The sequence below is a fragment of the Schistocerca nitens genome, chromosome 6 (assembly GCF_023898315.1).
Source record: "Schistocerca nitens isolate TAMUIC-IGC-003100 chromosome 6, iqSchNite1.1, whole genome shotgun sequence".
NCBI classification, from domain to species: Eukaryota; Metazoa; Arthropoda; class Insecta; order Orthoptera; family Acrididae; genus Schistocerca; species Schistocerca nitens.
The window spans coordinates 42,998,118-43,011,751 of NC_064619.1; the positions used below are offsets into that span (position 1 = coordinate 42,998,118).

General features: G+C 36.8%; 1 protein-coding gene across 1 annotated transcript in view; it reads left to right on the forward strand.

Annotated features, from left to right (window-relative positions):
- LOC126262779 (chromodomain-helicase-DNA-binding protein 1) overlaps nucleotides 1–13,634 on the forward strand; it is a 97,937-nt gene that overhangs the window by 64,561 nt on the left and 19,742 nt on the right. The window contains exons 16-23 of the mRNA XM_049959595.1: nucleotides 1,157–1,306; nucleotides 3,082–3,324; nucleotides 4,125–4,292; nucleotides 6,672–6,801; nucleotides 6,884–7,032; nucleotides 8,062–8,269; nucleotides 9,481–9,640; nucleotides 12,632–12,866. Coding sequence (XP_049815552.1) covers nucleotides 1,157–1,306; nucleotides 3,082–3,324; nucleotides 4,125–4,292; nucleotides 6,672–6,801; nucleotides 6,884–7,032; nucleotides 8,062–8,269; nucleotides 9,481–9,640; nucleotides 12,632–12,866 — 1,443 coding nt within the window. The remainder of the gene's footprint in view (nucleotides 1–1,156; nucleotides 1,307–3,081; nucleotides 3,325–4,124; nucleotides 4,293–6,671; nucleotides 6,802–6,883; nucleotides 7,033–8,061; nucleotides 8,270–9,480; nucleotides 9,641–12,631; nucleotides 12,867–13,634) is intronic.

Here is a 13,634-nt window from a genome sequence, read left to right on the forward strand (position 1 = left end):
GACGAATCCCTGCTTCTATATTGGCAACAATATCTTCCGTGGGAATCTGTGATGGAGTGGTAGCAAAATTTCCTCCTTTCGAGAGAACACAGACTTCCTCCTTGGATAGTTCTTTCCCGGACAAGTTGACAACTGTATGGGAATTGTCTGTAATCAATGTTTCCTGTTTTTGTAAATGCTCAAACATCTTCTACCTATTAGAAGATACTTCTGCCCTAAGTTCCATAGATCTAAATGTTAATCTATCCACCTTATCCCAATCACCCAAACACATAGTATTGCTAATATGTAAATGAAGATTTAACAGTTGACTACTAGTTACCGCAAGTCCTCGGCGTGTTTATTGGATCCGCTCCCACAGCATCACCAATTCCACGCATAAATAAATACAGTTCGCTTGCACTGAATGGAACATTCTTCTCGCCTTGAAGAACTTTGGAACTGTCCCACGACAACATAGCAAAAAAGTGAGTGAACAGAGTTGTTGGGCTTTTTTCTTACATAGGCTCTCCAGTCGTCGTACCATAATCAACATATCCTCCCCGTAGAGGCGTCTAATCATAACATGTAAGATTTCACGGCCGGTGTCTTCATTAATTAAAACTTCCGGGCTGAATTGCCGTGCTCCATATATAAAACTACTTCTCCTTCCTGAAGTTTCGTTGCCTACTGCGGGCAACATCTTCCGAGGTCAGTCGGCGACTGGCTGCTAGGCACTGGAGGTCCTCCTTACGTAGAGCGCTTAGATGGCTTCACCACTCATCACGTGCTTTCGACTTTAAAACTATCTCTGGAGTTGCTGTAATAACTAATTTAACAGTGATACTCAAGTATGAGCAATAAGCTGCCAGATGTTTTAAGCAAGGAATCTGCTGGTAAGAGAAAGATAAGAATTAGGTAGACAAAATTTCAAATCGAAGAGATATTTTCCTGTTGCAACCAATTCCTTCTTCGCACTTTGACTCTTGATATTTTCTGCCTATCGATAGAAAGATCATATTCTAATTACAGCAATCAAATCTTTGATTATGATAGTGAATGTAATGTGTTTGTAATTTGTTTTATTCTTAACAACTCACACATAATGTGCCTGTTTTGTACCTCAGCTCAGTGAGAACTTCTGTTTTTAATTTCATGTTTTATTTCCTTTCTCTAGGATTTCTGTTTCTTGCTGTCAACCAGAGCAGGTGGTCTGGGTATTAATTTGGCAACTGCTGATACTGTAATTATTTTTGATTCTGACTGGAATCCTCAGAATGATCTGCAGGCACAAGCACGTGCTCATAGAATTGGACAGAAAAATCAGGTAGGCATGCAAGTGAAATCATATATGCAGAGAGAGAGAGAGAGAGAGAGAGAGAGATGGTCCAACAAGTACTTGATTTCAGGACAGGTGATAGAAACTCAAAAAAATTGATTATAGCACTCAAAGCTTTCATATCACAGATTCATTCTCAAGAGAAACAAGGAGAATTTCTTGGAGGAGATTGGATTCCTCCTACTTTCTGAGAGCAAAAGGTGCTATGATCTGTTTTTGTATTTTGATATCAGTTATTTCCACATCTCGAAGGTAAAATTTGCATTAAAAGTAATGGAACACTGTGAAAAATACGCCAAAATTGTGGAGAATAGTATTCAGTCACTAAGTGACACATCTGAAAAATCACTTCTTGTTCTTCTTTCCATAAGACTGTTAGTTTAAATGAGTACTTCATTAAGAACATGTCATTTGTTGAATTTATCCAGGCTGTTGTGCATACCAGAAAAAGTCAGTATTATGATTCAAATTGTAAATGCAGCAAATCATGTATCTGAAAAGGACTGCGATCTATTAAGAATATCATGTATGGAGTTCAAAATGAAATAACCCAGATTTAATTCCAGCAACTAGCCTCAGCTTGTGTCATCATAATAAGCAAATTGTTTCGTAGATGGTTACAGATTTCATCACTAGCTGGGAAAGGCATGGTTTTTCTACCACCTTTTTTCTCATATCAGATCTGTTGTAAAGCATTTAACAAATGTTTCCTCATGATACAGCAATATATTTGTTGTGTTAAAGTGCTCCACTGCAGAGTGAAAAATTCAGTCTGGCTATTTGTTATATTATTCACAGCCTTTAGGACAGTCAGCTTCTCACAGATGAATAACAGGTGAAGAATAGGTGCACTTAAAGGTCAGATTATTCCATTAGTGTTCAACTAATTTCCCACCTTTTTCACCTCCAGCTTAACTAAAAACAAGAACATACACCACAGAGTTATGGAGATGAAAGGTCAGATGTGTGTGATGTCTGTGTTAGTATAGTTGTATGTTGTAAAACTCAAAAACTAGCAAAAGTTGAAAAGCTACTTTAATTGTATGATTTTACATGGGTTTTAAATGCTTATCATTGATTGTCTGATCCATTATGGGATATCCATTATCAGGTAAGAAATATGACCATAGTTCCTCTTCTTCATTTTTTTTACTCAATGTGTATAGATGTTTGTTGTAGAGCTGAAAAAGTGTGTAACCTAGTGTAAGTTCTCTCTCTCTCTCTCTCTCTCCTCTCTCTCTCTCTCTCTCTCTCTCTCTCTCTCTCTCTCTCTCTCTCTCCCCCTCCCTCTCCCCCTCCCCTTCCCCCTCCCCCTCTCCTTCCCCCTCCCCCTCTCCCACCCCCCCCCCCCCCCTCTCTCTCTCTCTCTCTCTCTCTCTCTCTCTCTCTCTCTCTCTCTCTCTCTCTCTCTGTGTGTGTAGTTTTGTTCACTTTGCGTTTCATCTTTATTCCCTCCCATTGCTTAGATATTAAGCTGGAACTTCTCCTAAACACACCTCAAAGTGATGGACACCCTCGCTGAAGTAACTAGTGTTTATTGAAGCTAATGTTTGTTTTGTCTTTCACTTCTGTTCATAACTCCTGCTGTCTAGATGAAAATTTTTCTGTTCTTATTCCACTGTAATTGTTATTGAGGAGCAGATACTAGCTTCATGACATCTGTGCATTTCAACTGTCATTTATAAAGATTACAAACCAAAAGATATGACCTGTAGCTCACTTCACATCTGTCCAAAATTTACATATCTAAAAATTGTTTACAGGTTAATATATATCGATTAGTAACACGAAGCTCAGTGGAGGAGGAAATTGTTGAACGTGCAAAGCAAAAAATGGTTTTGGACCACCTCGTAATTCAGCGGATGGATACAACTGGGCGAACCGTTTTGGATAAAAAAAGTTCCTCATCTACGACTCCATTCAATAAAGAAGAGCTTACAGCAATACTCAAGTTTGGAGCTGAGGAATTATTCAAAGATGAAGAAGATGGCGATGAAGAGCCTACTGTAAGTATCTACTGTCTCCTTGAAATACTTATAACTGTTCAATAGCAGAGAAGGAAAGTTGCCACTCACCATATAGCTTAGATGCTGAGTCGCGATAGGCACAACAAAAAGATTCACACAATTATAACTGTTCACTCGGCCTAAACAAGAGAACTGCAGTGGAAGTTATTGATAGTTTGTTAACACTTTCGGTTATATTACATTAAATTGATTCTAGGGAGAGAAGATTCTGGGATGTGAAAAGAAGTCAACTCTGGGATGTGAAAAGAAGTCATCTTATTTAAATGGCACACATTAAATGACCTACCTTTAAGGAACACAGTACTAGAGTGCTAATATTAATTATATTTGAACCTAATACATCTACGAAATAGGAAAAGTCATCCAACATCCAGTTCTTTAATTCCACTACATTACCCTCGACACATTTACATGCAATGGGAAGTTGTTCAATAACTATGTACACATGTACTCCTTTCTGAACTAATGTTCAATTCGTAAAGTCTATGTAGAGCTGTTTTTGGTTCTGATATCCTTGGATTGTATTATTTTAGAGAAGAACATACTGGTCATGTTAACAGACAAGTTTGTGTGTGTGTGTAACAGAGTTCCTTCATGACATATCTGCAGGATCTTCTAGAACTAACAGCATATATAATTCTCATTACATATTTTTATATTTTGAAAATATTATCTAAAAGTTTGGTTTAAGTGTTTCCGACTGTTAATTTGTATTCACGCTTTTAGAGTGATAGTTTTTAATCTTGTTTTTCTTGTACATTTCTTTTCTTTAATTGCAGTGTGATATAGATGAAATATTGAGAAGGGCAGAAACACGTGACGATGCTCCAGCTACTGTAGGAGATGAGCTTTTATCTGCTTTCAAAGTTGCAAGCTTCGCAGCATTTGAGGAAGACAAGGACATAGCTGTAACAGAACATGAACCTGATGATGAAAGCAAAGATTGGGTTAGCATTTTTCAAAGTCCATTTTTATGTTAATGTATATACTTTGTGTTGTATGTTGTTAATATACACACTGAGTTAAGATAGAGGAAATGTGTTTCAAAATATATAATTATCATGTTCATGGTGAGAAATATACATCTGATATAATGTTGAGCTTCTCGAAAACAAAGCATTTCTGTTTAGCTTTAAAAGCATGTATGAAGGAAGTGGGGGCTTTTGCAGGGTGTGAAGGTGATGAAGAAGACAGATTTTCTTGAACTCATGGGATCTAGGAAGGAAGCAAAACTGAAATATTGTAGAAAACTGTCTTCCTAAGTTTCGCAGCAGTAAGGTGCTCAGTAATGAAGTATTAAGAAACTGTAGCAGCAGTAAAATAGAAGTAGTGAGGAGAGGACTAGAATACAGCAAACATATGACAACAGGAATGAAAATATATTAGTATCAGAAACAGAGAATGGAAAGTGTGGCTCAGATAGGAGGACTGACATGCCAGCAGGGGGTTGGAGGGGGGGGGGGGCAGGTTCTAATATAGCAGAGTTAAGCCTAACATGTATCGGAGATCATTCATGAAGCTGTGAAGATGATAATGAGGGCGAGATACCCCATTGCCTTCATAGCATAAGAAGATATCTACTGGTACTACAACGAGTCTGTCAATGTAGTTACATTTCTAAAGAGTTCTTGTAGCCCAGGCACTTGTAGTTATGTGGAACACTGCCCATCAAAATTTGATGTATAGTAAATTTGCAGGTAGTATTGCTGCTGATGATTTTAGCGTATTTCTCATGGAGAAGACGTGGAAGTGATGTGGGAGTCCATTTCTGTACAAGGACCAGCAATATTAATAGGACCTGTGTGGCATAAGCAAGCTGGGACTTCTCACACGAAACTTTTCTCGCAATAGCCACTTTTTCTCAGTTTTAAGCCTCTTCTCCCCCTTCCTGTTCTTTTTTTATTTGTGTCAGGAAGTTTCCAATTCTTCTACCATTTAATTACAAGTTCCAGACTGAAATCAGATCATGTTGCTGTCTGCCTAATCATAATCTATTTAGTTGGAACTGGTGGTCTCTTTTTTTTTTTCCTGTCTCAAATGAAGATGATGTGATATTTTTCATTTTCATATTGAAATCATTGAAGAAAATCATCTTCATTGGATTAGATACATAAATTATTTTGTTGATTTTTTTGTGTCTTTTTTCCCATTAAGCATATTTTGTGCATTGTCCATCTACTTGCAGAGGTAATTTCCGCAAGTTTCTTTCATATTGCAGCAAGTACTTGACAGTTGCTGAAAGTTTTTCTCAAATTTGCAAAAGTTTTGTGTGTTCAATACTGGCATGAGTCTCACTGAGGAAAATGAAAATGCCACAAAGACAGGTGAACTGAAACAAGTGTACCATAGGAACTCAAATATACTTGGCCACCATCAACCAAGGAAGACTGAAAAAATTAACCAATTACTTTGTTTCACCAGATGGGAGAGTAGAATGGGTGTAGAGATATCATTAAATCTTAGCTGATTTTATATCTTAATGTAGATATAAGTGCATTACATTTGTAATAAATAATGTTTGCAAAAACTGAAGAGTAACTAAAAGGCAATATCTTGTGTTCTGGCGTGCAGAATTTTTGCACCATATTTTCAATTTCATTACATGTGTAATAAAAATAAACAGATACTTTTTGCAAAAGTCAAAGAATAATGAAAAGTTGATCTGTTGCTGGTATAGCTTGCAGCATATTTTTATCCTGGTTTTGAATATTTTATTGTACAATAGACAAGAGTTGTTTTGATTATTCGTATTTTTATCCTGGTCTTGAATATTTTATTGTACAATTGACAAGAGTTTTTTGATAATTCTATGTGACATTCTCATAAAGTTTTAATCTGAATTAACTCCTGTGATTTTAATTTTTTCAATGGTGGTTCTTGATAAATAAGTATGGTACACCTCTGTATCCATTTCTTCACCCAAACTTTTTTTTATTAACTGTTTGATTTTCTGATTTTTCTTCAGTAATAGTAATGCAACAACAATGGCAGCTGCCCTGGTTTTTATCACAACACTGTAAACATCCACTTGCCGATCTCAGGATGCATCTCTAGTGTCAACACTTATTATATACTTGCAGCAAGTTGCTGAAATTAACTTGTGCAAGTGACTTGTAGACATAAACTTGTGGAAGTTTTTGTTGTAATGTTAACAATTCAGCAAGAGCTTGCACAAGTTACTTTGCTAGTGGACACGCGTGATCATTATTTGGAACCCCTGAGAAGATGCTTTATAAAACAAGATTGTTAGTTCTGCTAGAAATTAAAAAAAATTACCATCCATTGGAATATTCTTTGTCATTATAACTGAAAAATATCCTTAACAGGATGAAATCATACCTGAAACTATTCGAAAGAAGGTGGAAGAAGAAGAACGTCAGAAAGAAATGGATGACCTGTATTTACCTCCGAGGAGCCGGAAGACGCTGCAACAGATAAACCAGTCAGAAAGTGAGGGTATGTTGCTACTTGCATTGGGAATATTATATTCATATTTATATATTTGTTAGATATTTACTGTGAATTGTCAATACTACAGGTGAAGGCAGTGGACGTGGGAGGAAAAGACGTAAGAAAGGAGAAGAATCTGACTCATCAGAAGGAGGTAGTGATGACGAAAGACCAAGAAAGAGAGGCAGGCCTCCTCTCTTTCCTCGGGAGAGCATCAAGGGCTTCACAGATGCAGAGGTATCCCTCTGCTTCACATTTCCAGTCTCTGTACACTATATTAATACGTGAACTAAAAGTTAAAGTAAACTTCTCGGCACTACGCCGTGTGTTGGATCTCATGCACTTCTCCAGTTGTTCCTTTGAAGCTGCTGGGCCTTGTTCCCAGCCTGTGCCAAGCAAAATCGATGGCAATATGGTGAATAAGCAAGATTTTCTGATTGTTTATCTTCAGAGGCAAATGTTATATGTGGGCTGTTAACTAACATTTCTTAACTTCTTGTTCCTTAATGTCCTTCATGTATGTGAAAGGTTTCATTTCTAACTGTGGCTAGTGGGTCTGTGACATAGATTTTTCAAAATTTTGTCGTAGATCATCACTTCTAGACAAACTGTGTAAAGAAAATATTGTGTAGCTGATATACCCAAAAAAATTGTGGGCTACTGTAACTCATCTTTTGAACTTGAATTTGTCAAGGCATGTGATACTATGAATACACCCTCTCTCTCTCTCTCTCTCTCTCTCTCTCTCTCTCTCTCTCTCTGTCTCTCTGTCTCTCTCTCTGTCTCCTTCTCCCCACTCCCCTCCCCGTCTGATGCCAGTGACGTGATTGTGTGCTTGTGCCAGTGACAATAGGCATATTTTTAGCTTACACTCATTGTATTTGTGTTGTGTTCCTAACAAAGTGATTCACCTCCATTGCATTCTTACATGATTTTCAGAAGCAAGGAGTTTGTAACATCTAATTTTCGGCAGCAATTTGTTATACAGATTTCATAATTCATTATATCTCTTAATAATTTGTTATTACTTGTAGTCACTAAAGTTTCATAAAAAAATTTATACCAAAAAGTAATATTGCTACTCTTGTTGACACACCTGATAGACTAAAATTGTGGGCATACCAGGACTCATTTTTGTGAACTGTGATTGAAAAGTAAAAGTTGGCGTTTGGACCCCGGTTCCGCATAGACATGTCAACTGTATGGAGCACTGCAATAGTGAGTGAAAATTTCAAAACAGTAAGGTTATTATCTTTGATCTTCTAGATAAGGCGCTTTGTCAAGAGTTACAAGAGATTTGCAGCACCCCTGAAACGCTTGGAAGCTGTGGCTTGTGATGCAGAACTTCAAGAAAAACCTCTTGCTGAACTTCGAAAGTTGGGTGAGCTGCTTAAAGAGCGTTGTGTGGCAGCCCTGAAAGAACAGACAGCATCTAAAGAAAATGATGTGAACAATGAAGATAGTAATCTCTCGGGTAAGATCATGCTGTCATTGTTGTGCACTGTTAACCATACAGCAGCTGTAATAAAATAATGTGTATCTTATGTCACTGTCATTTTACTGTAAGGCTCCCCTCCCTCCTCCCGGTCTCTCCCACTCCCCATCCCTCTCCTCCCTCCCCCCCCCCCCCTCTCTCTCTCTCTCTCTCTCCTCCTCCTCCTCCTCCTCCAAACTATTTCTCCTCAACCAACTAAGTATGCAGCAGAGATAGCAAAAATAGAGATTTTTACATGCAAATAAACAGTTAAATTAGTTGATCACAACTTGACATTTTCTCCTTCAGGTGTATATGAGTGTTTTTGTCTTTTATTTCTGGGAAATAGTCTTGCTCATAAAGATACTCTAAAAAGATACCAAAACAATTATAAATCATTTCCCGTCTCTTAATGCTGTGCTACAAACAGCATTAACTAACAAAGAAAGTATTTGTTTTGTGGCAATTGAAAATGTGCGGACTTTACATAAAACAAATGCCAACATTCAACTGTGAAATATTGTTCATTTCAAATTTTGAGTGATGGGTTGCACAGGGAATGTAAGGTACTCAGAATACTGTATCTTTAGGAAAACTCATGTGGCTCGTGTAACAGGAGCTAAAAGTTATACAGAGATGTTTTGGGCAGGATATTTGTATTGTAACTTCAGTTATCAGTCTCTTTTACTGCTATGCTAGATTGCAAGACATGGAATAAATGTATTCCCAGTTCTTATCTTAGCCACAAATAATAATTTGTTTTCATGTTCATCTGGTGAATTCATTGTGGTATTTGCACACCAATTGGATAAATGTGTGTAATATACTCTTCAGTGTGTAATATACTCTTCAGTGTGTTAAATCGCGGGAATTGGCCTTTTTTTCAGCACGGATATATTTAGCTGTGCTACAAAATTGTGTTATAATAAGCAGTAAAAGAAGCCACTGGGATAAAAATAAAATAAAAAAAGTGCAAATTGATGATATAAGTAGTAGGTCGAAAGGAAACTCGTCCTTTTCAGAGCCTTGCACATTGAGCTTTCTAGGTGACTGATGTGCTGTCCCACAAGTCGAGTTGTTAATTAATAATCATATAGTTCTATATTACTTGTAGAAATGTGAAACCTCTTTATCGTAAGCAATACAGTTATAATTTACTTTTTTTTCTGTGCTTAGAAATTATTTCCGCATTTGATCTTCCATTTTATTAGGTCCTATCCAGAAACGAAGAGGGAGAGGTCCTTCATTTAAACTTGGAGGTGTATCTGTTAATGCAAAAAGTGTTATGTCTTGTGAGAAAGAGCTTGAACCATTGGATGAAGTGTTGCCTGCAGATCCTTCGGAAAGGAAGAAATGGGTATTGGCTGCAAGGTATGTTATATCATCACATATTGGAAGCATAAAATGTATTACAAAAGGTGGAACTCTGAGAATGTTTATAATGTTATACAGGTAATTCCACATAACTGAACAAGGATATTATATCCAAATTTGCATAAAGAAGTCTCCTGTTTGTCATTTATTGTGAAGCTATGACTTTCAGTCAATGCAAACTGTTATAACATTATGTTGCTAGTGGCAAGAAATGGGTCAGTGAGCTGTTGGATTTTTTTTTCTTTCTGTTTTTCCACGCAAAGACAGGCTAACGTTTTCCGCATCCTTATCATTTAAAATAGGCACACATCTTCCTCAAACCATTCTAAATGGTGAGCATCTTCAGGAATTCAGCCAGTCCTGACTGGGTGCGGGTCTGACCACGTAACACTAGTTGTACAAAAAGCAAATGGCAAACTGAGATTCATTGAGAGATTCCTACAGAAATATAATTCACTCACAAAAACGGTGGCTCACAATACTCTCGTGTAAAAAATTCTCAAATTTTGCTCATCATTGTGGTACTCTTAACAAATAGAAGTAAGAACACTATAGAGTGCTTGAAAGTCACCCAAAATAAGTTGTGACAAAATTCAATGAATACGTCACTGCCCTAGCTGAAGACCCCATTCCATCAAACTGTAAAGGACCAGTCCGAAGTTCCTCCAGCTAATCAGTGAGCTTGGATGCCTCTGCATATATTTATGAAACAAATCCCGATGAAATTATAAGTAAAATTAAATCATTAAGCAATATGTCAAGTGACCTTGATGAAATAATTGATTTGATATTAAAAGCATGTGCTTACCACATAATAAAACCAGTGGTAAAAATTTTCAACCTCCCTCTAGAAACCGGTGTCTTTCCAGATGTCTCAAAATAATAAATGTTTCACCATTGCTAAAAAAGATTCTTATGAGAAAATATCAAACTACCGACCTGTGTCACAGCTATCTCCTCTTACCATAACAACAACATGGTTTTAGAAAGCTTAAATGTACATAGACAGCAATTTTAGAATTCTTAGACTGTGCTTTAAAATCCCTTGATCGACATAAATTAGCTGCAGGTATTTTTCTAGACCTGTCAAAAGCCTGCAACATCCTGGACTTTTTCACATTCTGCTGGAAAAGCTACAAAGACAAGGAGTAAGAAGTGTAGCACATAGCTGGTTGTGTTTGTACCTAAAAGACCACGAGAAGAAGGTATTACATCAGTATGTATTCAACACTAAGAATAAAACAAGAAACAGCTCCTTCCTTTCTGGCGAGTTACCAATCAAATAAGGCATACCGCAGGGCTTAAATCTTAGGTCTAATACTCTTCTTGATTTATGTGGACGATGTTGAATACATGAGTCTCCAAAAAACTATCCTATATGTTGATGATGCCAGCATTTTGCTTTTTGGATCCTGCCCAGAAACCTTACAGTTGACAGCACAAAAAAGTTCTGTGAAAAGACTTTCTGAGTGTTTCACCAAAATACACACTTGTAAATACTGAAAAAAAAACTGTGTTGATCAGCTTTCATTTATTTCCTTGCTCTGATCAAGTGTCTATTCAAGCAGATTAATAAATGATCCCTCATGAAATGTCAGTGTCTCAAAATTTTTGGGTCTGTGGGTTCAGCAAGATTTAAAGTGGGACACACATATAAATAACTTAGCTAGGAAACATTCGTCTGTGTGCTATGATCTAAAAATACTGAAGTCAGCTACAAGCAAAACAGCAGCGCTGCAGACATACTATGCACAGTTCTACTCGCTGCTTTGATATAAGATCATTTTTTGGAGACACTCAGCTCACTGCCAAAGGCTTAGAATGCAAAAAAGAGCTCTAAGAATAATTTATGGCCTTAAAAGGAAAGAGTCCTGTAAATCTCATTTTACTGAGCTTTGTGTTCTGAATGTTCCACTTTCATTCATGTGTGAAACTATCTTGTTCACTAGAGACTCTCTCTTGAAAATGGGCAAACTACTACAGAAGGAAAACGTACACAACTATTGTACCAGAGAGAAATCAAATATACACCAAAAATATCACGGAACAGAAGCCTGTCAGAGGTGCATAATTATCATTGGTGTAATACTACACATTAAGAGACTAGAGGAAATAAATTTGCTACTTATCCAGTATTTAAAATTAAGCTGAAGGCATTTCTAATAAAGTGCAGTTCCTGTTCTGTAAAATAATTTCTGAATGTGTAACAAAAAAGTTATTTAAGAATTAAATCATAAGAATAAGTACCTAATCTTAATTTGCCTACTATTTACTAATACTATGTATTATTGTAGCTTTTCTTTGACCTCTCCAGTATCAACTGTACGATTTGTGGTGTATGATAAAACTGGACCAGTGATAGCCAAGATTGAGAAATCCAAAGTAGAGTGCCACATTTTGTCATTGGTTTATTCAGTAAATTCAAGAATGTTACACAGATGCTCATCAAACATTAGCGATAGATGTTAAAACAGAATAGCTGTGCATCACAAGTTTACTATCAAAAACACACACACACACACACGCGTGATAATATATATTGTCAAAATTCTTAGAATGATCATTTCAAGAAGTATCACCCCACATATCACGTGTGTGCAGATAGCTATGACAGTTGACCCGTCCTGAAGTGATTATTCTAAGAACTTTGATAGTATATATTACCATAGTATCTTTCTGTTTAGTAAAAATCAGAATGATACTGGTTTCAACCGATATTGACAATCTTTAGATCATGATTTGTAGATGGTTAGTGTTACATGAAACTGATTATTTTGTGTTGTGTCAGAAAATAAATGTACCAGTTTTTGGCTGCAGTGATTCAGAGATTATGAATCTTGTCTTTCTTCACAGACCCGAAAGGCTTGCTAGGAGAAGTGTTTTATAAATGTGCTTATTTGTTGGTTAGAGTGCTGCTAGTCCAGTGCACACTGCAACCTAATTAGCCTACTTCATCTGTCACCAACAAACAAAACTTTCTGTCAACAGAGTGAAACCAGCTAATTATGACGTACCTTGGGACATAGAGGATGATTCAAAATTGTTGCAAGGTGTCTATCAGTATGGTATGGGATCATGGGAAGCAATAAAAATGGATCCTTCATTGGGCATTGGGGATAAAATCCTTGCAAATGAAGACAAGAAGCCTCAAGCCAAACATTTACAGCAAAGAGCTGATTACTTGCTTCGCATCTTGCAGAAGCAGCTGGATAATTCATGTGTTGTAAGTAACAAACATCATATTGCCATATCTCAGGATTGTGTGGAAAAGGTTCACAGGCTGTGAATTCTAATAGTTCTGTGTAGTTTGCTTCCTAATATTTTCTTGCTAATTTCATATTTAATATTTCTATTAATTTGAGTTAGAAGATGTTAATTCACTGGCTATAGCTGTGTAGCATTTATAGTAATGTTCACACAGCACAGCAATGGATTTTGGCATTCAAGCCTTTAATCATTAGACTGTCAATGTTGTAATCATTTCACCAAAACTACTAGAACATAAGTGGCAGTTGTGATAATATAAAGTGTAGAAAAAGCAGAGAGACAACATGGCTGGCCAGTGCATATCTTCAGAAGGAGACAGTTACAGTGCTGCCAATGGGCACATTTAAAAGTGAAAACTTTAAGCCAAACTTTTGTAACTATTAGTTCCTTCCTCAGGAAGGAAAACTGGTAGATTGGGAAAGGTTGGAAAGGAATGGTGAATCACTCGGGACCTGGTTGGAAAGGACCCACCTGTTGTAAAGACTAGACAATAAATCAATAAATTCTATAATACTTGGGTTGCCTAGAAAGTAATACACCACTTTTTTTTTTCTTCGACAATTCTTTAATGAACATGATGAGATCACACACACGAAAGAATGGTGTTTTATTTACACATCCTATTTTTCCACATAATCTCCATCCCATTCTGCGGCCTTTTTCCAGGGCAAAACAAGGGCATCTATGCCCTGTCAGTACCAATCCTTGTACTGGTGGTGGAGCC